The sequence below is a fragment of the Euleptes europaea genome, chromosome 4, assembly GCF_029931775.1.
Source record: "Euleptes europaea isolate rEulEur1 chromosome 4, rEulEur1.hap1, whole genome shotgun sequence".
In the NCBI taxonomy this organism is placed as follows: domain Eukaryota; kingdom Metazoa; phylum Chordata; class Lepidosauria; order Squamata; family Sphaerodactylidae; genus Euleptes; species Euleptes europaea.
The window spans coordinates 33279079-33302530 of NC_079315.1; the positions used below are offsets into that span (position 1 = coordinate 33279079).

The 23452-nt window shown below is 43.7% G+C and overlaps 1 protein-coding gene across 1 annotated transcript in view; it reads right to left on the bottom strand.

Moving 5' to 3' along the window:
- Positions 1-4269, bottom strand: part of IFT74 (intraflagellar transport 74) — a 63599-nt gene extending 59330 nt beyond the window's left edge. Inside the window, exons 1-3 of the mRNA XM_056848024.1 lie at positions 4129-4269; positions 3050-3185; positions 1168-1216 (exon numbers count right to left, since the gene is read on the bottom strand). Coding sequence (XP_056704002.1) covers positions 1168-1216; positions 3050-3185; positions 4129-4248 — 305 coding nt within the window. The 5' untranslated portion in view covers positions 4249-4269. The remainder of the gene's footprint in view (positions 1-1167; positions 1217-3049; positions 3186-4128) is intronic.
- Positions 4270-23452: the final 19183 nt, after the last annotated feature.

The following is a 23452-nucleotide window of genomic DNA, read 5'->3' on the forward strand; positions in this document are numbered from 1 at the left end:
AATGATTTTATTATTATGGCAATAGCCAGATAAGAGCATGTAGCAGTGGCAGTTGCCTCAATCCCCATCTTATAATGTTATCTTCCTGCAAATTATCTATATTACAGACATCACTTTCTTCTCAACTGTTTATTCTGTGCGTGTGTGCGCGCAAACAAAACGGATTTGGCCCGGGAGTTGCAGCACCTGAACCCCAATTTAGAACAACATGAGCCAGCATGGTATAGTAGTTAAAGTGTTAAGACTAGAATCTGGGAAAGCCAGGTTTGAAGCCCCACTCTGCCATGGAAGCTGGCTGGGTGACTTTGAGCCAGTCAGGCACTTTCAGCCTAACCTACCTCATAGGGTTGTTGTGAGGATAAAATGGAGGAGGGGACAATGATGAAAACCGCTTTGGGTCCCCACTGAGGAGAAAGGCAAGATATAATAAAATAATAATAAATAACTAGCTAAACAATAGGTAGAATTTTTTATTCTAAATACCTTTTCCAGCTACTATTACATTTTATTGAAAAAAAAGAAATGGAAGAGAAATTTCTTCCTACATTATAGTTCCAGAATAAAAACTCCTGTAAAAATAGCCCAATTGGAATGAATGGAATTGTAGCCAGCTTTCCTGCTCCACCAAAGATGTGCAGAAGAGGGGGAGACATAGTTTCATCCTGGTGTAAATTAATCCTGAGTCTGAGGCACTTATGGCAGGAGCAGTCTGTGTGTGTGTGACAGAGCTGGAGGTAAGATGCAATCTCCAGTAAAGAAAGAGTTCTTCAAGGGGTCAGCTGAGCACCAGTCACATGACCAGGTATGGTAGAGGGGAAAAGGTAATCAGAAAGCAATGTATATGTGTTTAGTTCAATGAAACGTTTGAGAAAGTGTGGCAGGAGACAGCTCGGACAGCACTTAGCGCCTGTGCTGATTACAGAAAAAAATGGTCTGGCAGGAAAGAGCGGAGGAACAGCTGCCACAGAGAGGAAAGACTTAAGGAATCTTTCTCATCCATGTCAGAACTGCAAGGCAGAAGGGAGAATAATGGAGGAAACTGCACTGGATCCCAGGTATCCACCGTGTAGAATGACAAACCCTTTAATGAGGCTAGGCCACCATTGTTGACACAAACTGCTTACACTGTGATGCCACAAATACTGATGGAAATGATATTTCTCATACCTAAGCACTCCAAGGTAATATGATTTATCCATAACTTGTCTCTGTGAACCTAACAAAGAAGAACAAATATCACGGATTTTTTTTTAGACAACTTAATGTACAATCCGGGGGACGGGGGGATGGGGACAAAAGCACTCAGGGAGCCAACCAACTGCAATACTAGCATATCTCAGATATGCCTGCAGAGCATCCCAGTACTGCTGCGCCATGGCAATATGCCAGTGCAGCTACACTTAGGCCCCACTAGAGTGCCACTGGCATTACCCTCTGTGCCAGTGTAGGAAGGAGGGGACCTAGGGGCATTGCAGGAGCTCAGTCAGCTCTCTAAGCCACCCCAGCCTGGGAACACCCCTAAGCAACAGTGCAGAGTTACACCCATAAAAACTGTGGCCTAGACCATAGATACCCAGGAAGTTCAGGAACAGCAACCCCCAAAACAGCTGCTGTGCCCCCAGGGCACTAAGAACCACAGGAGGCTGAAGTGTGTTGCAGCCTACACCCATTGGCCCCACCCAAACCCATATCCCCTTCGCAGTCAAAGCCAGCAACTGGCAGCCAAAACCGGCTCCTGGCAGCCAATATAAACACTGGTCTATGTGTGGGTGCCCTGACCTCGATGGCCCAGGCTAACCTGACCTTCTCAGATCTCAGAAGCTAAGCAGGGTCAGTCTTGACAAGTACTTGGATGGGAGGCCACCAAGGAATACCAGGGTCGCTATGCAGAGGAAGACAACGGCAAACCACCTCTGTTAGTCTCTTGCCTTGAAAACTCTGCTAGATTGACATACGTTGGCTGCAACTTGACAGCTCTTTACACACATGTGTGGGCAGGACAGATGTCAAGTCATGTGGCCGGGGACCACTGGACTTAGCACCTCCCACTACTCTGACAGCTCAAACATACCCTCAGGGAACAGGGAGTAGCTGCACCATACACGTACAACTTGCTGACATGACAGAGAGGAGGGGGAGGAACCAGCTGCAGAATGCTAACAGACCCCTGCGGACTTTATTCCCCCCAAGGAGAGTGCCTGTTGCCAATGTGAGCGAGCACCCCAGGTCTTTTCCTCAGACACACTGACCAGAGCAGCCAGGTCAGCAGGCTACCACGTGATGGCTGAAACCCTGGGCCAGCCCCCATGGCAAGTATACCACAGGGTGGAGCAAAATGAGCTCAAGCCCCCCCCCCGCCCATGTCCCCCGCTGTCCCAAGCAGTGGCCGTTGCAGCATTCGAGCAGCCATGGAAGATGGCCCTGGGGCAGGCACCAGCACAGAGCTGAACTGTTTGGGGACTATGGCTCCCAGGGAAGCCACCCTGAGCCCCACCACTGCTGAGCCAGGACCACTGCACTGTGCGAGGGGGCACTCAACCAATCCCCAATCCCCAGCCAGGGTGAGATGGCTGCCATAGATCCATGCAGGAACCCAGGGGCTGGTGGCCATGTTTGCATTCCCATAGGTGCACCACTATTGGCATCCTTCCTTCTCAGGTAGGACATATGCAGCTGGTGTCCAAAACAGTCCATGACAGTGGAAAGACTGGCATCCCCCCCAGCCCAACAACCAGGCAGTTGCCCCAGCAACACCAGTCCTACCCTCCCCCCAGTGGTATTGGGCCTGAGAGGTGGACGTAGCCTGGGCCAGGCAACCTGGGGGTAGTGGGGCCAACCCTATGACTGAGTCAACAGAATACACAAACTTAAATAAACAATCAACTTTATTGTGAACGTATTAACAGAAATTTTTCAATAACAACACGAGAAACCCACCAATGGAGGGGATCGCACCCTGGGGAAACAACAGGTGAGGCCACATGGGTGCCTCCACCTGGCCAGGGGACAACGGCTACTACCCCCCCTTTAATTATCTTTTATTCATTACCTTTAATCCCTGTTTTCATTCCACTCAGCCCTTGCTGAGTCACTGGACGGTCTGCAACTTTAATCTGTGAGGAGAACACCATTCCAGTACCTATAGGTACACCACGTGTACCAGGTCTTGCTGTGCCTGGAGGGATCTGAAATAAAAATTGTAGAGAAAAAAATTATTGGGGTGGGGAGAAATTAATGCAGCAGTTCTGAACATGCTCTATTACTCTGATCTGTAACCTAGGAACAGGCAGGCTGGAACCGTAAATGAGAGAAATTTACAGTCTAAGTGCAAATGTTCACTTTATGGGCACTTTAACAGCAAATGTGTCTCATAATCCAAATGACCATTTATTAGGTTTTAAAGAAGAAGCAACTTCAGAAAGAGACAGTTTTTCCAGGAGATAATGTCTGGGGGGTGGGAGCTGGACTGCAATAAGAAGCAGAGAAGGAGTGGACTAGGAAAGGGTTAAGCACCCTGCTTCCTGCCATTTTTATGCTGAAAATTGCTCCTTATCAAAACTACTTTTTTTTAAGGTGATACCATATTAGGCAAATTTGTGACATTGGAGGTCTTTGTGTGTGTGTGTGGGTGTAAAGTGCAGTCAAGTCGCAGCTGACTTATGGCGACCCCTTTTGGGATTTTCATGGCAAGAGACTAACAGAGAGGTGGTTTGCCAGTGCCTTCCTCTGCACAGCAATCCTGGACTTCCTTGGTGGTCTCCCATCCAAATACCAACCAGGGCTGACCCTGCTTAGCTTCTGAGATCTAACGAGATCAGGCTAGCCTGGGCCATCCAGGTCAGGGCTGGAGGTCTTTACATGAATGGAAAAACCTGAGTAAGAAAATGAAGCAACTTGACTTATACTGTGGGATGAAAAACAATAACAAACACTTGATTACAGGTAGAATCCATGAACGCATGGGTATGCATGATGTAAGAAGTTATTATTATTAATATTCACCCTGAAACCCAAGAGTGGCTTACAATCTAAAACAAAAAGAAAGAGACGCAGAATGTGATATGATTGGTACTGTATCAGCTGTTACTGGTCTTTGACTGCAAATGAATAACATGTTATGTTACATACCCCACTACCCAATAAAGCTGCAGATGGAGGCCGTAATGAGGATGATGGTGGTCTGGCTCCCAACCCCATTCCTGCTCTTGAAGTGGGACGAGATGTAGGAGGCTTGTGATTACTTGCCATTTTACTCCTCTCCTTTAAACTTCCCTCTAGAAATAATACATTACACATTACAGTCCTATATTTAGATTTCCTATACTTGAGACAACTACAGACTGATAAAGCCATTTATTTCAAAGAAAGCCTTTAGAATTCCCTTTACTACCTATAAAGGTTATCTCCAGAGGAAGACAAAACCAAAAAGGCAACAAAAGCACAGGTGACTAATGGGAAATAACTGCTGAGGATACACCTAGGACTGGGCTGGATCTAACTGCTTTTGTTTTTATGGCAAAGCATCTCTAGGGAACTATTACAGTTGGTCTATAAAGAAAGGAAATAATTATTCAGAAACCAACTGTTATGTGAAGAAGGAAGAAGCTGAAATGTTGAGCCCTCTCTGTTTTGTTTTGCCATCTTCTGTTTAAAACGTATTCATTATTGCACACATTATATTACGTAATACAATAAAAAAAAAATTGCCGTCAAGTTACAGCTGACTTATGACAACCCCGTAGGGTTTTCAAGACAAGGGATATTCAGAGGTGGTTTGCCATTGCGGCCTGTGCGTCATGACCTGGTATTCATTGGAGGTCTCTCATCCTAATACTTGCCAGGGTCGAGGCTCGGAGTGTGTGACTGCCCCAAGGTCACCCAGCAAGCTTCCATGGCAAAGTAGGGATTCAGACTTGGATTTCTCGATGCTAGTCTGACACTTTAACCACTACACCACGCTGGCTCTAAACCTTAATACCATCCAGTTTTTAAAACATATAGTAAATAAAGCAAACTTAAATGAAGCTGAATGAGATGATTAACAGTTGTGAAGTCACACAAAGGTCTTTAAGACCTACCTAGCATGCACACACACACATGCGTGCGTGCATGCAAGATAAATCTTAAAGGCCTTTCTATGACCTCACTAAACTACTTATAAAATCAACATCCTATCATTTCATACACATATCAAAATCTCTGATCTTACATTTTTGCAGGCTTAATCTTATTCCATTAAACATTATTTCTCCCTAAATACATACAGCAAGTTTATCCATAAGCATCATGAGCCAGCACTTGTTTAACCATGTATCAATTAACAGTACAGCTTTTTGTGTCCAACAACGTATCAAAAACATAATGGCTGCAGTAATCAATTCCTTCATATTCATTATGCTTTTACTTCACTTTGTATACATTCTAAGAGCTACATATGGAAGTGTCCCAAATTATTTACTGGATACATTAGCTGTTATTCTAGCTACTCTTGGCAGAGTATAGTAGCTGTACATTCAAGGCTGTTTGTGGTGTAGCAATTAGTGTTGAACTAAGATCTGAGAGACCCAGGTTTGAATCCCCACTCTGCCATGGCAACTTGCCAGGTGACCTTAGGCCAGTCACATACTCTCGGCCTAACCTACCTCACAGGTATGTGATAAACCACTTTGTGTTCCCATTGGGGATAAAAGTGGAGTATAAATGAAATAAACAAAACTTTACAAATATTTTTATACATCATAAACCATGGACATTTCACAGACACCAGTTAATCAGTTTCCCATGTGAGTTTATAATCTGTTCTCTTATTTTTAGGTCTACTAAAAGTAAAGTGTATTTTAGCTGTAAGTCCTTTCTGGTGGTGGAAAGTGCTATCAAGTCGTAACTGACTTATGTCAACCCTGTAGGATTTTCAAGGCAAGAGATATTCAGAGGTAATTTACCAATGCCTGTGTTAACTGCTGCTGGTCTTTGACGGTAAATAAACTTGAAACTTGACCAATGCCAGCGTCTGCATGGCAACCCTGGACTTCCTTGGTGGTTCCCATCCAATTAGACTAAGATCGGTTCAAATTTATTTAAAGCTCAAAATATATTATTTGATTGTTACATAAATGGTATTAAACCTTTCATCTGTAAATACGGATATTTAAGAAATTGAAATGCAGACCGCTCTCTGTTTAATCTCTGAAAACAATATAGTAAGGTCTATATTTTATGGAGTCTCGTTAACTCATTTTAGCCATATAGCAAAATTAGTTGTTCCTTTGTTCTGAAAGCTCCATACTTTGAATTAACAGCTTGCTCCATTTAAATTCATCATTTACTACTATTTACTACTACTACTATCATTTAAATACATCCCACATTTAGGTTAAGATTGATTACACAAAAATAGGCAGGGTTTCTCCTGCCATATCGAGACCCAAAGCAGAGTATCTAACTGTGATTGTTCTTTGTCTCGATAAATGTTGGCAATATCATCTAAGAGTGAATTTTAACTTGGCATAAGAGGAGGCATCTTCATTGTCTGCTAGGTTCTCCTGGCTAAAAATGAACCTTTGTACCCTGACAAGTTTTTCTGCTGGCTGTGCTATTCTAAAAGACTAATGGTCAAAGAAGACGAGGCACCCATCCTTGAGTGCTGATAAGGTGGTAAAGGTCCCCTGTGCAAACACCGAGTCATTCCTGACCCATGGGGTGACGTCACATCCCGACGTTTACTAGGCAGGCTTTGTTTATAGGGTGGTTTGCCAGTGCCTTCCTCAGTCATCTTCCCGTCACCCCCAGCAAGCCGGGTACTCATTTTACCGACCTCGGAAGGATGGAAGGCTGAGTCAACCTTGAGCCGGCTACCTGAAACTAACTTCTGTTGGGATCAAACTCAGGTAGTGAGCAGAGCTTGGACTGCAGTACTGCAGCTGACCACTCTGCGCCATGGGGCTCCTGATAAAGTGGTACAGATTAGAATTTTGACTAACCGCCCCCCCCCTGCAGCTTCAAGAAGTTAGATACAATTTCTAAACTGCATGAATACATCCATACTCGCTTATGGGATTTTTTTTCTTTCTTCTCTAGTTCTTCCCTAGTAACACTGTGAAGTCATTAAAACTATAGAAGTTGTATGCATAATGAGCTTAGTAGAACTTCGCTGTCTTCAAGTTGGCCCTAGTTAGTATTTGGATGGGAGCCCTCCAAGGAATACCAGGGTCGTGACGCAGAGGCTGGCAATGGAAAACCGCCTATGAACGTCTCTTGCCTTGAAAACCCTATGGGGTTGCCATAAGTTAACGGTGACTTGACACCAAAAAAGCAAACAAAAACCTATCCCAAAGTAGGGAATTGCCTTCAACATTGTTGAATAGTAGTCTCTTTCAGTCTTAGAAAATCCACTCCGACCCTAGTGCTGTTGAACGATCTCCCTTTGAATTCCTGGCTTTTTATAGTTCCCGATGAATCTGTTCACAGCTGACTGAATAATCCCATTCAGTAAGGAACATGGAACTCATAATATTACCAGACTTTGGTAATATTTTTATTACAGACATTTCCCCCAAAGATGAGTGTTAATTGTAGACCATTTTAAAAGACATAAATATACCTTCTTAATCACTGATTTTAAACGATCTCAAGCTAGGTGGTCAACAGTATCTGAATACAGAATTCCCGGGTATCTGATGTAATGTTTAATTTTTGCCAGAGAGACCTTGTACTCGTCTCTACTATGTCAGACCCATCCTTTTCATTCAATTCCCAACAGGGGAAACTTAAGACTGGTTAATTGTATAACCACAATAACAATCGAGCACATGCAGCAAAACCTTTTAGAAGGTTCCTTTTGTTTTGGCAATGCAAAAACTACACAAGCAGCATACAGCATTCATTCGTATCTCACTCCTGCTAGCTTAGAGCAAGAACAGGTCTCTGTGAGGTGCTGGTGACCTCCTCGCACGGGTCAGGTTCGTCCCAAACAGACACCGGGACGTTAAAAACCAAAACAAGCCCCTGAGATGCCCCGGTTTTCCGCCTGAAGCGACACAACCCACGACCAAGACCCTCCCCTCCCCTCCCCGAGGGATGTGCAGCGACGACTGAGGATGTACCTGGTGGGGAGAAAGACAGCTGTGGGCGGGAAGGGGGGGCAATTTATGGAAGCAGGACTCACAGAGAGGCGGGAAGCCGGGCTGTAGGGCGGCTTGGCGTTTTCCTCCCAGGTCTGGAGGGGCGGCCGCGCCTCAGCAGAAGCCCCGCCGCCGCCACAAGAGACGCCCTGGTTGGAAGGGCAGGGGCGCGAGCCTGGCCCCCTCCAACGGCCAGCTTACCTGACTCTCCCTCACGCCCGCGCGCCCCTCCCCTCCCCCGGGACGTTGGGCGCGAAGGGGGAGCTTAAGCCAACGGCTGTCCTCCGCCCGTTGGCCACCGCATCATAGCAACCCGGCCAGCCGACTCGCGCCCCTGTGTTTATCCAAGCCGCTGCCTACAACGTGACCTTTTTCTCCCCCGCCACTCAACCTCTCATCGCGAGATTTCGCAATGGAGGTTTCGCATCAGCGCCCCCCCCCCGATTTCTTTGCGGGAGCATTCTGGGAAATGTAGTCTTCCTCGCCCATCCCTTTTCGCAAGTTTCAGCTCATGCGGGATGGCGCATGCTTCTCGGCGCCCAGCGAATGACGACAATTCCGGGGCGGGCGGGGAAGGGCGTTGTGGCCACTGCTGGGTCAGGCTACGCCGGACAGGTCAGTGCTCGCTGCAAGGGGAGAGGGACGGGGGAACCTGGCGCGCCTCGCCCGGGAAGGGTTGCCACGCCGTCGCGCACTGGCCTGCCGCTGAAACCGGAAGAACCCTGGCCAGCAATTGGAAACGTTTCGCGGTTACATAGAGACCTGTCGAAGCTGCTGTTCTTTCGCGGGCCTCCCGTTGGTGTGCCGTGCAAAAGACCTGCCTCAGTTCAGTGTCAAGCGTGTAGGAAGAGTAATGTATAGTCAGAAAGGGGTTTTCCTGTCCTGAAAACCTCCAGACTAACAAAGACTACAGTCCACAATAGCCATTCAGGTTAGCTTTGGAGTTCACACATTAACAGATCACTTCAGGATACAATGGTTCCATATTAACATACCACACCTTCATTAGCACATTATCTTGATCCTTACAGGACAATGATTAGCCCATTACTGGTTCTTGTAGGTTATCCGGGCTGTGTAACCGTGGTCTTGGAATTTTCTTTCCTGACGTTTCGCCAGCAACTGTGGCAGGCATCTTCAGAGTAGTAACACTGAAGGACAGTGTCTCTCAGCGTCAAGGGTGTAGAAAGAGTAATATATAGTCAGAAAGGGGTTGGGTTTGAGCTGAGTATTGTCCTGCAAAAGTATTGTCCTGTAAGTATCAAGATAATGTGCTAATGAGGGTATGGTATGTTAATATGGAACCATTGTATCCTGAAGTGATCTGTTAATGTGTGTAATCCAAAACTAATCTGTATGGCTATTGTTGAATGTTGTCTTTGTCTGGAGGTGTTTCAGGGCAGGAAGCCAAGCCTTATTCATTCTTAAACTCTCCTCTTTTCTGTTAAAGTTGTGCTGATGTTTGTGAATTTCAATGGCTTCTCTGTGCAATCTGACAAAATAGTTGGTAGAATTGTCCAGTCTTTCAGTGTCTTGGAATAAGACCCTGTGTCCTGTTTGTGTCAGTCCATGTTCAGCCACTGCTGATTTCTCAGGTTGGCCAAGTCTGCAGTATCTTTCATGTTCTTTTATCCTTGTTTGTATGCTGCGTTTTGTGGTCCCGATGTAAACTTCTCCACAGCTGCAAGGTATACGATATACTCCTGCAGAGGTGAGGGGGTCTCTTTTGTCTTTTGCTGATCGTAGCATTTGTTGTATTTTCTTGGTGGGTTTAAACACTGTTTGTAGGTTATGTTTTTTCAAAAGTTTCTCCATCCTATCAAAAGAAACTTTTGAAAAAACATAACCTACAAACAGTGTTTAAACCCACCAAGAAAATACAACAAATGCTACGATCAGCAAAAGACAAAAGAGACCCCCTCACCTCTGCAGGAGTATATCGTATACCTTGCAGCTGTGGAGAAGTTTACATCGGGACCACAAAACGCAGCATACAAACAAGGATAAAAGAACATGAAAGATACTGCAGACTTGGCCAACCTGAGAAATCAGCAGTGGCTGAACATGGACTGACACAAACAGGACACAGGGTCTTATTCCAAGACACTGAAAGACTGGACAATTCTACCAACTATTTTGTCAGATTGCACAGAGAAGCCATTGAAATTCACAAACATCAGCACAACTTTAACAGAAAAGAGGAGAGTTTAAGAATGAATAAGGCTTGGCTTCCTGCCCTGAAACACCTCCAGACAAAGACAACATTCAACAATAGCCATACAGATTAGTTTTGGATTACACACATTAACAGATCACTTCAGGATACAATGGTTCCATATTAACATACCATACCCTCATTAGCACATTATCTTGATACTTACAGGACAATACTTTTGCAGGACAATACTCAGCTCAAACCCAACCCCTTTCTGACTATATATTACTCTTTCTACACCCTTGACACTGAGAGACACTGTCCTTCAGTGTTACTACTCTGAAGATGCCTGCCACAGTTGCTGGCGAAACGTCAGGAAAGAAAATTCCAAGACCACGGTTACACAGCCCGGATAACCTACAAGAACCAATGAACTCTGACCGTGAAAGCCTTCGACAATATTAGCCCATTACCTTTGATACTTTTTGCCGGACAGTGATTCAGCTCAACCCAACCCCTTTCTGACTATATATTACTCTTCCTACACACTTGACACTGAGAGACACTGTCCTTCAGTGTTACTCCTCTGAAGATGCCTGCCACAGCTGCTGGCGAGACGTCAGGAAAGAAAATACCAAGACCACGGTCACACAGCCCGGATAACCTACAAGAACCAATGAACTTAGAAGTAAGCTCAAGTGTATGCTTCAGCAGCCAACAGTGTTACCAGGAGCATTTGTTATCACTACGCTTGGAAAACATCTTGTTTGTGCTTATTTTATAAGGAGCTGTCGTAAGCAGCGCTTATAATGTGAATAAAAATCAGGATTTCCATAGAAGGTCCGTTAATTTGGCTATTGCACTCATTATTATGAACTTTGAAATACCTGTTTCTAGCAAGTAGTTCCCTATTTATGTAGCTGTGTGAAGGTTGAGCTCACTCCCTGTATCCTTTGGTGAGGGGGCTGTGTTGGGGAGGTACAAGGCAATAGAAGTTTGCTGAATAGTTGAAGCAGTGTCCAGACTGTCTTTAGTAGAACAGACATATTCCCATCTCATGTTTGGATGTTCGAGAAACATGCATGAAGTGCTTTTCAACAATCTGCTGTTTGGAAAAAGACTGCAACACTAGTTACTTATGCTTTGGTATAATGTAGGAATCAATAGAGTTAATGTCCTGGAATGTGGCTGGATGGCTTCGTTGCCTCTCCTCTTGCTCAGATATTCCTTTCTTCCGGAGGAACTTCAATATTATCCTTGTGCAAAAGACTTGGATGACCCTGAACTTGATGGAGTCCATACTTACAAACTAGAAGCTGAGCCTAGTCAGTGGAGAGGGAGGGCAAGGGGAGGTTTAGCTATTCTTGTTTCTGTGAACCTTAGGGCATCCTGTCCACTTTTACCCTCCTAACTCATTTGGCGATGGCCCTATTATTAAAATGGGAAGGGGTGAGCATGTTATTTATAAATGTGTATTTACCTCCAGGAAACAAAATAGCAAAAAATGGCAAGATTTGGAATATTATGTTGATGCTCTGTCACATGATTTCCCAGAGTCTTTGTGATTGGTAGCAGGAGAGTTAAACGCTCGGTTGGGTCCGGACGATTACACCTTAGAATTAAAATATGGCCAACCTTTTGAGGCCTCTGATCCAGAACAACCAAATATGCTGCCAGTTCGTACTTCCCTCGATCAGAAATCTAATTTAGCAGGATTGAGCTTAATAAAATTTGCTAGGAGAAAGAATCTCCAGATTTTAAATGGGGCCTGTACGGGGGATTATCCTGGGAAATTTACTTTTGTAAATTCAGGAAATAGAACTAGTGCCATTGACTATATACTAGTTAGTGAACCACTTAGGCAATTGGTACAGTCCTTCAAAGTACTACCTTATATGGAAAGTGATCGCTTACCTCTCCTGTTACAAATTGCCTCCTTTTCAAGAAACATCAAATTAGCCAACAAATATGAGCCCCATCTCGAGTGTAAGGGGAAACGAATTAAATAATCAGGAAAATTAAACCAAGAATTTAAAAATCACTTAAAAACATAGGAATTTCAGAACCTCCTACAACTCCCCGTAGACCGCAAAACAAATTGTGACCTTTTGGCTATATATGAGGAGGCGATCAATAAGTTTAAAATGACTTTTAGTAGTCTGGACATAAATAAAACATATAAAACTGGAGAGATACATAGGTCCTTGAAACCCTGATTACACTGCTTGCGTACAGGGGAAAAAGCTTCTTATTCAATGTTACCAACAATTCAGGGCCAGAAAAGAGACAGAAGTCATATTTCACATTCCTAAATCATAAAAGAAGGTATAAATACTTAATAAAACAAAAAAAGGACACTCATAAAAAAAAACGGGGAGTTTTTCATACAAGCTGTCAGAAATAAAGATTCTGCTACCTTTTGGAGACTTGTAAATCAAAGAGGTAATATCTCCTCCCCTATGGAATCAAATGACAGATGGATATCTTTCTTTCAGGGGCTATACGATGACCCTGAATCAAATGTGTTAGACTTAGACATGGGAAAGCTAGAAGAATGGCCCCCGGTCTCTCCGGCGGAAATTAAATCACATATAGGACGGCTGAAAAGTGGTAAAGCACCTGGATTTGACGGTATACCTCTTGAACTATTAAAGAAAAACGTTGACTGGTGGGCTCCTTTTTTGGCAACCCTATTTACATTCATTGACCAAACAGGCCGAATCCCAAAGGAATGGGATACAGCAATTGTGGTTCCCATTTTCAAAAAGGGCAATAAAAAAGATCCTTTTATTAGCCTTTTAAGCATCATTAGTAAACTCTACTCCAGGCATTTACATGATAAATTTCTTACTTGGCTGGAGCAAGAAGAGATGATAGCGCCGGAACAAGCGGGTTTTAGAGAAGGCAAATCTACAACTGACCACTGCCTGCTTTTGCAGTACTTAAGTGAAAAATACACCTCGAAGGGCCCGACGTCTCTGCATGCAGATTTTATTGACTTGAAAGCAGCCTTTGACTCAATTTCAAGGCGTAAACTTTGGCAAAAGCTAGAAACAGCAAATATTGATAGAAGGCTTCTGGCTCTCATTCGTGCGATGCATGACCATTCATATCTTAGAGTTAGGTGTAGCACAAAAGGTCATCTTAAAGTGCTGTGAAGTCATAGTTGACTTACGGCGACCCCGTACGGTTTTTCAAGGCAAGAGACGTTTTGAGGTGGTTTGCCATTGCCTGCCTCCTCGTGGGCTAAGAGAGTTCTAAAAGAACCGTGGCCCAGGGTCACCCAGCAGGCTTCATGTGGAAGAGTAGAGAATTGAACCTGGTTCTCCAGATTAGAGTCTGCCGGTCTTAAACACTACTCCATGCTGGCTCTCGTATACCTACTACCAAGTCTTTTAAAAGTAGCAAAACACCCCATAGTGGTAAAAGGAGGGATGGCAGGCATGAAGAACAAGCACAGAGAAAATCCCCGTATGGAGGCTTCGCTGCCACTGCAAATGCCTTTTCATGGGCAGCAGCAATGAGCACAAAACAGAATTGCCCCCATGTGGAAGCAACCCCTAAAAATAGAGCACAGGTGATGAAATCAGCACTGGTCAAGGCAAACGAAGATCTGAATGATCCCATGCAAACAAAGTGATTTCAGTTAAAGTAAACCATGGTTTTGTGGTGTGCCTGGATTGAGCCACTGGGTTGAAGCAGTGCTATCCAGCTCTGCAAAATAATAGTATGCAGCATGACTCAGGCTTTTGAAAGTTGTACAGTTTGGAGGTTTTCCCGACATACCTATGCAGTGACCAGTCTTGTCTTTCTAACGATTAACTCTGTTGCATTCAATCTTGCTTACTGGATAACTCTGCACCCATATCTAATTATTCTTGGAGTTTCCCTTTTATTCTAAATGCCAGTGAATTCCAGGAAGTCTTCCCATTCTCTTCAAGAAAAAGGATTTCAAAGAAAAGGAGAATTGATTTCCTGATAACCAGCAGAAGCAACTGTAACCCTGGTGCCAAAGCCTGTGTGTCTTTAGATATCTTTGAATAGTTAGCATCAGAAATACGTAAGATGTATAAGGATCATTTTAAACACAGAAGCTAGTTACAATGAATACTTCCCTCAAATAAATAATTTCCTTATCTTATCTCTTATGCCATTTGAGCACCCTGCCATGTTCATAGTCACAGTAGTTAAAGAGGTCCTCCTCCCAAATCACTTTAGCATAATACAAGTGTCAGTGCCCCTGAAAAATCAACCCTGGACTTGGACAGAATCTTGGGATGGCAGAGATAGGTGGGTTATTGGGTAAAGTTGAAACACTACCAGCCCATTCCTAGGGGGAGGGGGGTGCACAATGGCTGGGAGTGGCAGCGCCTCGCCACTGCCAAAGATGATTCCCAGCCACTGCAGAGAAGAAAAACCCATTTTGAAAACACAAAAAAAGAAAGAAGAAAAGAAAAAGGGCAAAAAAGTTCCGTAGCCTTTAGCAGGGCTACGCCACCAAAAAAGGTAGCATAGCCACGGTGCCATTGGAGGGGGCATTCCTGGGATGAAAGGGGCTCCGCCCTGGGAACGCCTCCCGGGACGCTGGCTTGGGGACTTGCGCTGGATGGACACTGGCGGGAGGCTGTGCAGGTGGGGGAAGACAGTGCAGCTCCTTGGCACTAGCAGAAATGCCCCCCGTGCTGGCATAATTGCCCATTATCATGGGATAAATGGGTACAAGGTCATGTTGGCTCGTAAGCCAATTCTCCACCCCCCTTAGGAATATGCCCTACCACTTTTATGGAACCTAAAGAAAAGCCCCCGACATTTGGCTAGCCCAGCCTTGTCAGATTTCAGAAGCTGAGCAGGATCAGCCCTAGTTAGTATTTGGATGGGAGACCATCAAGGAAGTCCAGGGTTGTGTCATGAGTCAGCCTGCAGAGACCTCCTCTGACGAAGAGGGACATCTTCAGGAAGAAGTCCCACAGGAACAACCACAGGGCCTACAGCCTGCCGGAGTGGAGGATCAGCCAAGGTCAGGAGATGACTCACCATGTCTGCAGCCAGCAAGCTCAAGGACTCCAGTTGGACCTGACACCTTGCAACATGCAGTGTCTCCAGAGGCCTCGCCAGGGCCACTGGAGCAGAGAAGAAAACAGGTCCGTCTGGCAATGCAGCAGAGACGGTAAAGTGCTAGGCTGAAGGCTTTACAGAGGAACCTCCCCAGTAGCAGTGATGAGGAAGAGCAGGGCTGAAGCACCACCTGTGAACTCAGCCTCATCAGCATCAGCTGGCTGCTACAGCAGCAGGGGAAGGGATTTAAGCCATCAGTTAGGCTTGGCTGTTGTGCAAGCAACTTGTCACCAACCTCCTTGAGTACCTGCCGTGTTTCCCTGCTATCCTTTGGATTCCTGGTATCCTGACTTCTTGGACTGACTCTGACTAACGCTTTGGACTTCCCTTGCCTGTACTGATATCTCGGACTCTGCCTTCACTGTGAATGACCTTGGACTGTTTTCCAGACTACGCTTACAGCCCTCGCTCCTCGCCTGTACCACGACAGGTTGATATACAAAGGCAGGCAATGGCAAACCACTTCTGAACATCTCTTGCCTAGAAAACCCCACCAGGTGTCACCATAAGTCATCTGCAACTTGTTGACAAAAAGAACACAACACTGTCATTATATTTGATGCTCTTTTTTTGTTCAATTTAATCTTTGGAGCGGCTGTATCATAAAACAGAAGACCTGTTTCATTTTTTGAAGTTCTTATAAGGGGGGAATCAGTGCTTCAGATGGACTAGGAGACAGGGAGACAGTAGCAGAGAAAGAAGAAAATCAGTATGTCCTGGCAATGAAGTTTTGCTCTGATTGATTGTACTAAAGCAAGATTGTCTGCACTGGCTTAGTTGAGTAGAGAGCAGTCGTTATGCCTGCTATGTGGGATGACACTGCAAACGGTGTCCCTGTGGCAAGTTGTCCTCACAACTACAACTTCACTTTAATGCTTATGGATACCTACCGGATGAAATGATGTGTGAGTTCCTCTGCCTATGCCTGTACCAGCCAATGACAGCAGCTGGGAGGTAGGCTTTCCTTGTGCTGGGTCACATGGTGTGTGTTCCTAAAAATTACCAGGATAAGTTAGAACTCTGCATGGGAATGTGATTTTTGGAAATACTCCAAAATGAGGCATACCATCTGCTCCCATTCTTGGTGCTGGAGCGTGGCTGGGCGCAGCTCCACAGTAAAGCAGCAAGTCCTGTATCTTTCAGCTCCAATTAAAATGTGTTTAGAATGATCGATAGGAGAAGTTTGCAAGTACCAAACACATCACTGAAAGCGAGCTCTTACAGACAAATTGCATTTTGGATTAACTAATGTAGATACATAAGCCCTTTAGGCAATGGTAAGGGTCTGTTGGAGAAAGGTAGGGTAAAAGTACTTTAAATAACTGAAATTAAATTCTCCGGTGTCTTATCAATCAAATTCAAAGTGATGCTGTAGTTGCACATTTTTTTCTCTTGATTGTGAACAGGGTTTTTTGTATGATGCTTAATATATTCTAATTTCAAAAAGTGGTGCTGACACTCCATCTTCATACCAAAAATATTCTTCATAATCATTGCTATGAAAACCATGTGGCCATGGGCATGTTTTCTGGGGGGTCGTCGCCACGTTATTATCTATAGTATAGAGGCATCAATAAATAGTTTGACGAGGCAGATATGAAACGGTGTGGGGGGGGGAGTGATGGTGGCGGCCGGAGGGCCAAAGTTCCGCTTCCCTGCAATGCGTGGAAGGGCTTGTCTGGAAAAGAGGGGGCCCAAACCTATGTGCGCGTCTCTGTCTCTCCCAGCCCGCCCCCCGCCCAGGGTGTTTCTTTCCTGGGTGGCATTAACAGGCTCCCCCAGTCTTGCCAAGCACGGGATTCTTTTGGCCGCGATCCGGTGCGGGGAAAGGACGGGGTCGCTGCGGGCGGATCAGCTTGAAGGGGCGTGCGAACCCGAGGGCCATTTCCAGGTGGGCGGGAGGCGAGGCGGGCGGAGGCGGCTTCCCTTGGGGCTCATTACCCACAGGTTGGGAACCACTGGCATGGGGGAATACTAACATAGACCAACCTTAATTGATACGTAATGTATGCAAAGCACTTGGAGCAGTCAGGGACACTTAATGGCAGGCAGCCACCCATACTGGTGGTAGCACACTCCACTTGTGGGGCCACTTTCTCAACAGAATGAAATTGCTCTGTAGGAGCTGCTCCTTTTTCACATTCCCTCCAGTGGGCAGACTTGGATGGATTTGATACTATTCAGATCTTTTCTGTGTTGAGCTTTCGTTGCAGTGTTGATCGATCGGATGAGAACTGCCAATTCAGATTTGCAACAAATCAGTAGTTGAAAGCAGAGCGTTTAGCATTTTTATATAGCTGTTTACCCAAGGCAGCTGCTTATTCCTCCGCACCACTGATAAAACAACAAGTTTTATTCTAAACAGTAAGTTGCTATTCTAAAATTTGCCTTGTCTATATTGCCTGCATAGTTAATTAGTTGTCTGTATAGGACTGTAGTTCTGCAGTGCCAGGATCTGGAATTCTGGATATGTGTTTATTTCCCTCCCCCCTCTCCCTTCACTTAGCAGACAGCTTAGTGTTTGTGGTCAAGACACTAATGCCTTTGTTGTTTGGCCTTTTTGGGCACTGACTGATGCTAAAAAGAAGGAGGAATAAAATCCGCGGAACATCTTGTTTGGAAACTGCAAACATCCTCATCTTCTTTTTTTTTTTTTAATATATATTTTTATTGTTATTCCAAAAATTTCTATACATCTCATTTGACAATACATCCTATATAGCAATCTTTTAATCAATTAAAAATTTAAAAAATATTAGCTGTATTATTATTATTAAAAATTATTAGATGCATCTTCAATATTAAATATAGTTAATTATAATTGACTTCCCCACCGACTTCCTCCCTCCCTACATAAATCTAGTATCTCCTTTGTCTTAGTATTTTCTAATCCTAATAGGTTATTATTTTAATGTTATATTTTCCCCTGATTTAATACATTTCGATAAATAATATTAATGTAATATTAATAATAAAAAGAGAAAAAAAGAAGAAAACCCTAAAAATGCTGCTACACGCCTCCTTGGAATGAAGTAGATTTCTCAGAAAGAAAAGAAGAAGCAATTCTCTTTCCATATTCCCTGAACAATCAAGGAGGAGCTTGCCAGACTAAGGATTGATTTCCATTCACCTTCCTGCTCTAGAAGGCATATTGCAATTTGGATTTCTAGCTGTACTTTTGAAACAGACCTTATTGTTAAAAGGAAAAGTTGTGAAACTGAATTCTTACATGCATTGTTGTGTAGGTACAGCTGTGTTAAGAGCAAACACAAAATGTCTGATTGCCCTTTCTGTATCTCCAATTTAGATTAGAAAATAAGTCAGCCAGGCATTTGCTTAAAAGGAAACCTTAAATGGAAACCTTTGATCAGAAAATGAGATAAATGGTTAGCACCACAATCCTATATTACCACAGATGAGCAGAAAAGAAGCTGGTGGAATGTCCAAGTCTCTTTCCCACTTAAAAGTGGCCTATATGATGAATGTGTTGATTGATTACATTCCAAACTTTCAAAACACCTCTGGAAGGCTGTGTGCTTCTTTCTGCCTGCAGTATGGCTATCTAGGTCGGATTAAGACTTTTAAATCTTGGAACTAGTAGCTGAGATCCTGGGTCAAAAACCTTTGGCGCTTTGTTTATATGTTTCCTTGGCAGCAAGTTCTAACTTGGCTGGCTTATGCAAAGTGATGCAGGGCTGAATCCTTTTTTATAAACACACTTCAGAACAAGGTGATTTTTCATCATTTGTCCCTTGAACACCAGTGAGATTTGCTGCTCAAAAAATACTGTAGAGAATGTCCTGTTGTGTTGGACTGTAGTTTGAATGTTTCAGAACAAGGAAAAAGAGTATACATGTCCAGAGCATAGAACAATGATGCCAGACAAAAGACTGGATAGGGGGCAATTAGTGTTTGGGAGATTGAAAGTGGTTCCCCCCCCCCCCCCTGGGCAATAGGGAAAAACAGATATTATGGGACATGGCAAATACACACAGTGCAATCCCAAGCAGAGTTGCTGCAATTTTAACCTTGTGCAACCCTGCATGGAATTGCGACCCAAGGTACATTGGGATTATTGAAATGAGAGCAACATTCAGGGTGTTTCTAGAGGGCTCAGTCATGCACACAGGCAAGCCATTTTAACCGGGGTTAAGCTACAACTACTAAATTCTAGGAGCCTCGTGGCGCAGAGTGGTAAAGCTGCAGTACTGCAGTCGAAGCTCTGCTCACGACCTGAGTTCGATCCCAACGGAAGTTGGTTTCAGGTAGCCGGCTCAAGGTTGACTCAGCCTTCCATCCTTCCGAGGTTGGTGAAATGAGCACCCAGCTCGCTGGGGGTAAAGGGAAGATGACTGGGAAAGGCACTGGCAAACCACCCCGCAAACAAAGTCTGCCTAGACAACGTTGGGATGTGACATCGCCCCATGGGTCAGGAATAACCCGGTGCTTGCACAGGGGACCTTTACCTTTTTACTAAATTCTACATTGAGACACTAGACTCTGTGTTGCAATCACACCTATGCAGATTTCTACACTTTTGGTATACTACTCAAAATTCACTGAGAAATGCTCCAAAATACCACTGTGCCTCAACTGTTTTTTTTTTTAACTAAAATGTTTGTTTTCTTTCTTATTTCATTTACCAGGAAGTTGGTGGCCTAATTGCAATAGTCATTATAATGGGGTGCATTTACAGCTTCTGTTGAGGAAGGTATTAAAAACTAGCAAGGCCTTAAGGCAGCATGAACTGAGAAACAACCAATCCACATACACACACACACACAAACACAGGACTTGTTCATAATCCATGCACTTTGTATGTGCGAGAGATCTGTAGGCGACAGATTGCACGTGTGGATGACTGGAATGTTTTATGTGGCATTTTCATTCAGAATGCTTTCCCTCATTAGTTGTCTCTTAATTGGAAAAAAAAGATTGCAAGGATAATGATAAACATGAATATCAAAGTAGGACTATGCCATTCTTTGGTTTCCAATAAGTACCATGCCATCTGTAATTGGTAAATAAGACGAATACATCAGCAAACAGCCAGTGAACATCCATGTTAAGCTTGTTAACCAGCATTTAGTAAGTCAATCTTAAGACACCCTTTAGAAAATAGATTAAAAGGACTACCGTATCATGTTTTGTGTGCCTTTTATCCCAGATTTTTCCTTATGCAATTAATCACAGTTTTAATTTTTCCCCCTGATCAAGCATTAATTTGAGCTGCTCCTAGTTCACTTTTCCCCCCTGAGCTCTTCAATGATTGGCATTAGACCACACAGGAAAAACAGTGTAAAGTAAAGTGTAATTTCAAAACTGGTATAAATAAAAGAAATGGGGGATTGATATGGAAGAAATGACATTTTGAAATTACATAGAAAGTTATGTGTATTGGCTGTAAAAACGCCACCATGTTATGTTAGATAAGTTTAACAAGGCAACGCCATTTTGAGTTGTGAAGTTAACATATAAGTAAAATGGAGCCATCCTGTATCCAGGCAGAAAAACTGAATAAGCGTCGTGATAGGTAGAATGGAACCCCTTTGCGAGGCCTGTCATTGGCTAAAGGGGGGGAGAGAGAGTGATGCGACGGGAGTATAAATCTTGCTGTGCTGCGTCACAGACTTCAGAGACAGCACCCTGTGCTTTCTCTCCATGAACTGCAGTCATGTATCCTGAATAAAACTGCTTGCTATTAGCTGCCTTTGTTCGACTGATTTATGATCCGTCCATAACATTGGCATTAGACCACACAGAAAAAACAGTGACCAAAACTATTGTAGATTAAAGGGACAGCATGCATTAATTTTATAGCCTAATATACATTGAAAGATTTTGGAGAAATGGAAGAAGCTGTTTTTGTTGTGTGTACGTCTGTGTCCCTGAATTGCTTTAACTTTTAAAGTTGTTATGAATCTCTGGAAGTTTTGAACCAGAATGTCTGTGTAGACGTTTATGTGAAATTGCAGTGTCTAATACACAGCAATTCATTTCTTGAAGAAGTCAGCTACCTTTCACTAAACTAAGACGGTACGTTTAGGGTACATGCAGGAATCAATACATCTTTCCTCCCTTCTTTCTGCTCAAGCTGCATGAATGAATTGACTGCTGTTCTGGAGTCTGGGTTTGCCCTTTTCTCCCTGCTTCAAATGAACCATCCACTTATTGTTGCTGTTTAAAGTTGTTTTTGTATGTCTCTCTCTTTAAGTGTTCATTTTGCATCTTCAAGAATTAATGAGTGTTTAAAAATGAAATACTGCTCCTGGGATGGTTGAGGAAGGTTTAGATAGTTTCCTGATATCACAAGTTTAAGCCAGTCAGTGCTGTGCATATCTGGCTTCTACTACAAACTGACCTGAGCTTGATCCTGAAAAGAACTTTGAATAGCTGAACAATACACCCTTACCACCGTATTCCTGCTCAAACCATAATTGCCGGTATATCTATACTGCATACACTGCTTTCTGTCCACAGCCCCATTTTTGCCTGTGAAATCCAGGAATTAGGGTGACAGAGACACTAGGCTCAATGTGTATGTTGCTACAGTCAGAAAAGACCATTGGTGAAACCTAATTTGCTTGTGTCCAAAAGCATCTTCAAATCCCAGCCTTAATTTTTTTTTGGGTGGTTGTTAGATTTTGCTGCTATTTTAAGCATTGATTTGAAACCATCTGTACTTAGTTGGCTTAATTACAGTGTTCCCTATTGGATTTGAAATTTCAGAGTGCAGGATTAAGCCTAGAAGGGATTCTAGAATGGCATTCTGGTAGCCTCAGCAAAAATTCTCTGCAGTGTAATTAATGGAGACAGGTCTCCCTTTAAAATTCTGTGAGTGTTTCCCTTTCACTGCAAGAAAGAATCATACCCATTGACCTGGTCTTGTCAAGCCATTTGGACACTGATGTTAGTGTTTCTATTCTTCTGAAATAACAGAAGGTCATGGTTTGTGGTTTACCTGATGTATGGAGCAATCCAAATCAGGGTGATGCCCTTCTAAGTAAATTGAAGTCAGTGGGCATAGAAGGTAGTGGAAAATGTCCTCCTGTTGCTTGATATATGTTCCTATAGCCTTTCCAATTAGATATTTAATTTTAGTAAAACATGTTGTTAATATCTGATTCCAACTAAGTGTGTCTGTGATGTGGGGTGGGGGGCGGAATCCTGCAAATAGCTAATGGGTATATTATATGGATAGCCCTGACCTGGATGGCCCAGGCTAGCCTGATCTCATCAGATCTCAGAAGCTAAGCAGGGTTGGCCCAGGTTAGTACTTCAGTGGGAGACCACCAACGAAGTCTAGGGTCGCTATGCAGAGGAAGGCAATGGCAAACCTCCTCTTAGTCTCTTGCCTTGAAACCTCCATTGGGTCGCCATAAGTCACCTGCGACTTGACGGCACTTTACACACACACGTATTATATGGATACCGTCAGTTACCATGAGCAGATCGATTGGATCCAAAGGACCCAATAAAAATCTTCCTATTTTGGTTAGGTAGTATGTATACCGACTCATCTATTCTAGGGAAATGAAGGCTCTCTTAGGCACTTACAGTTTTGATTCCATGCAGATATACGTAATTGTTGCCCATCTACTTAACGGGTTTCCAGAGTTTCCATGGGCCATTTATTCTTGTCTATCTTGTAACCAAACACTAACCATCTGATTATGAACATTTTCAACTACCATTGGACTGTTCTTGCCCTTCCAGTGCCTAGTTCCTTCTGATGTGGTTGGATACCTAGTCAAAGCATTTCTGCCAGCAAATGACACGTTAATGCTTCTGGTGCTCTGGGAAATGTAGCTTTTGTTCCTTGCCTTAATTTGACATTTAATATTTATCTTAACAATATCTCAGAGGAATGTAAATAACAGCAGCCTGATTGTGTTGGTCTGAACTATTTAGTGATTTTGGAAGGACATGGGGATAGTGAAGCAAGCCTTAACAAGCATACCAAATCACACTGTTCACTGACACTTCGTTGTCAAGTAGCTTGGTGGATCTCTGTAGCATTCTTCTCAAAGCATGCAATGACCAAATTCTAAACTCTTACTCA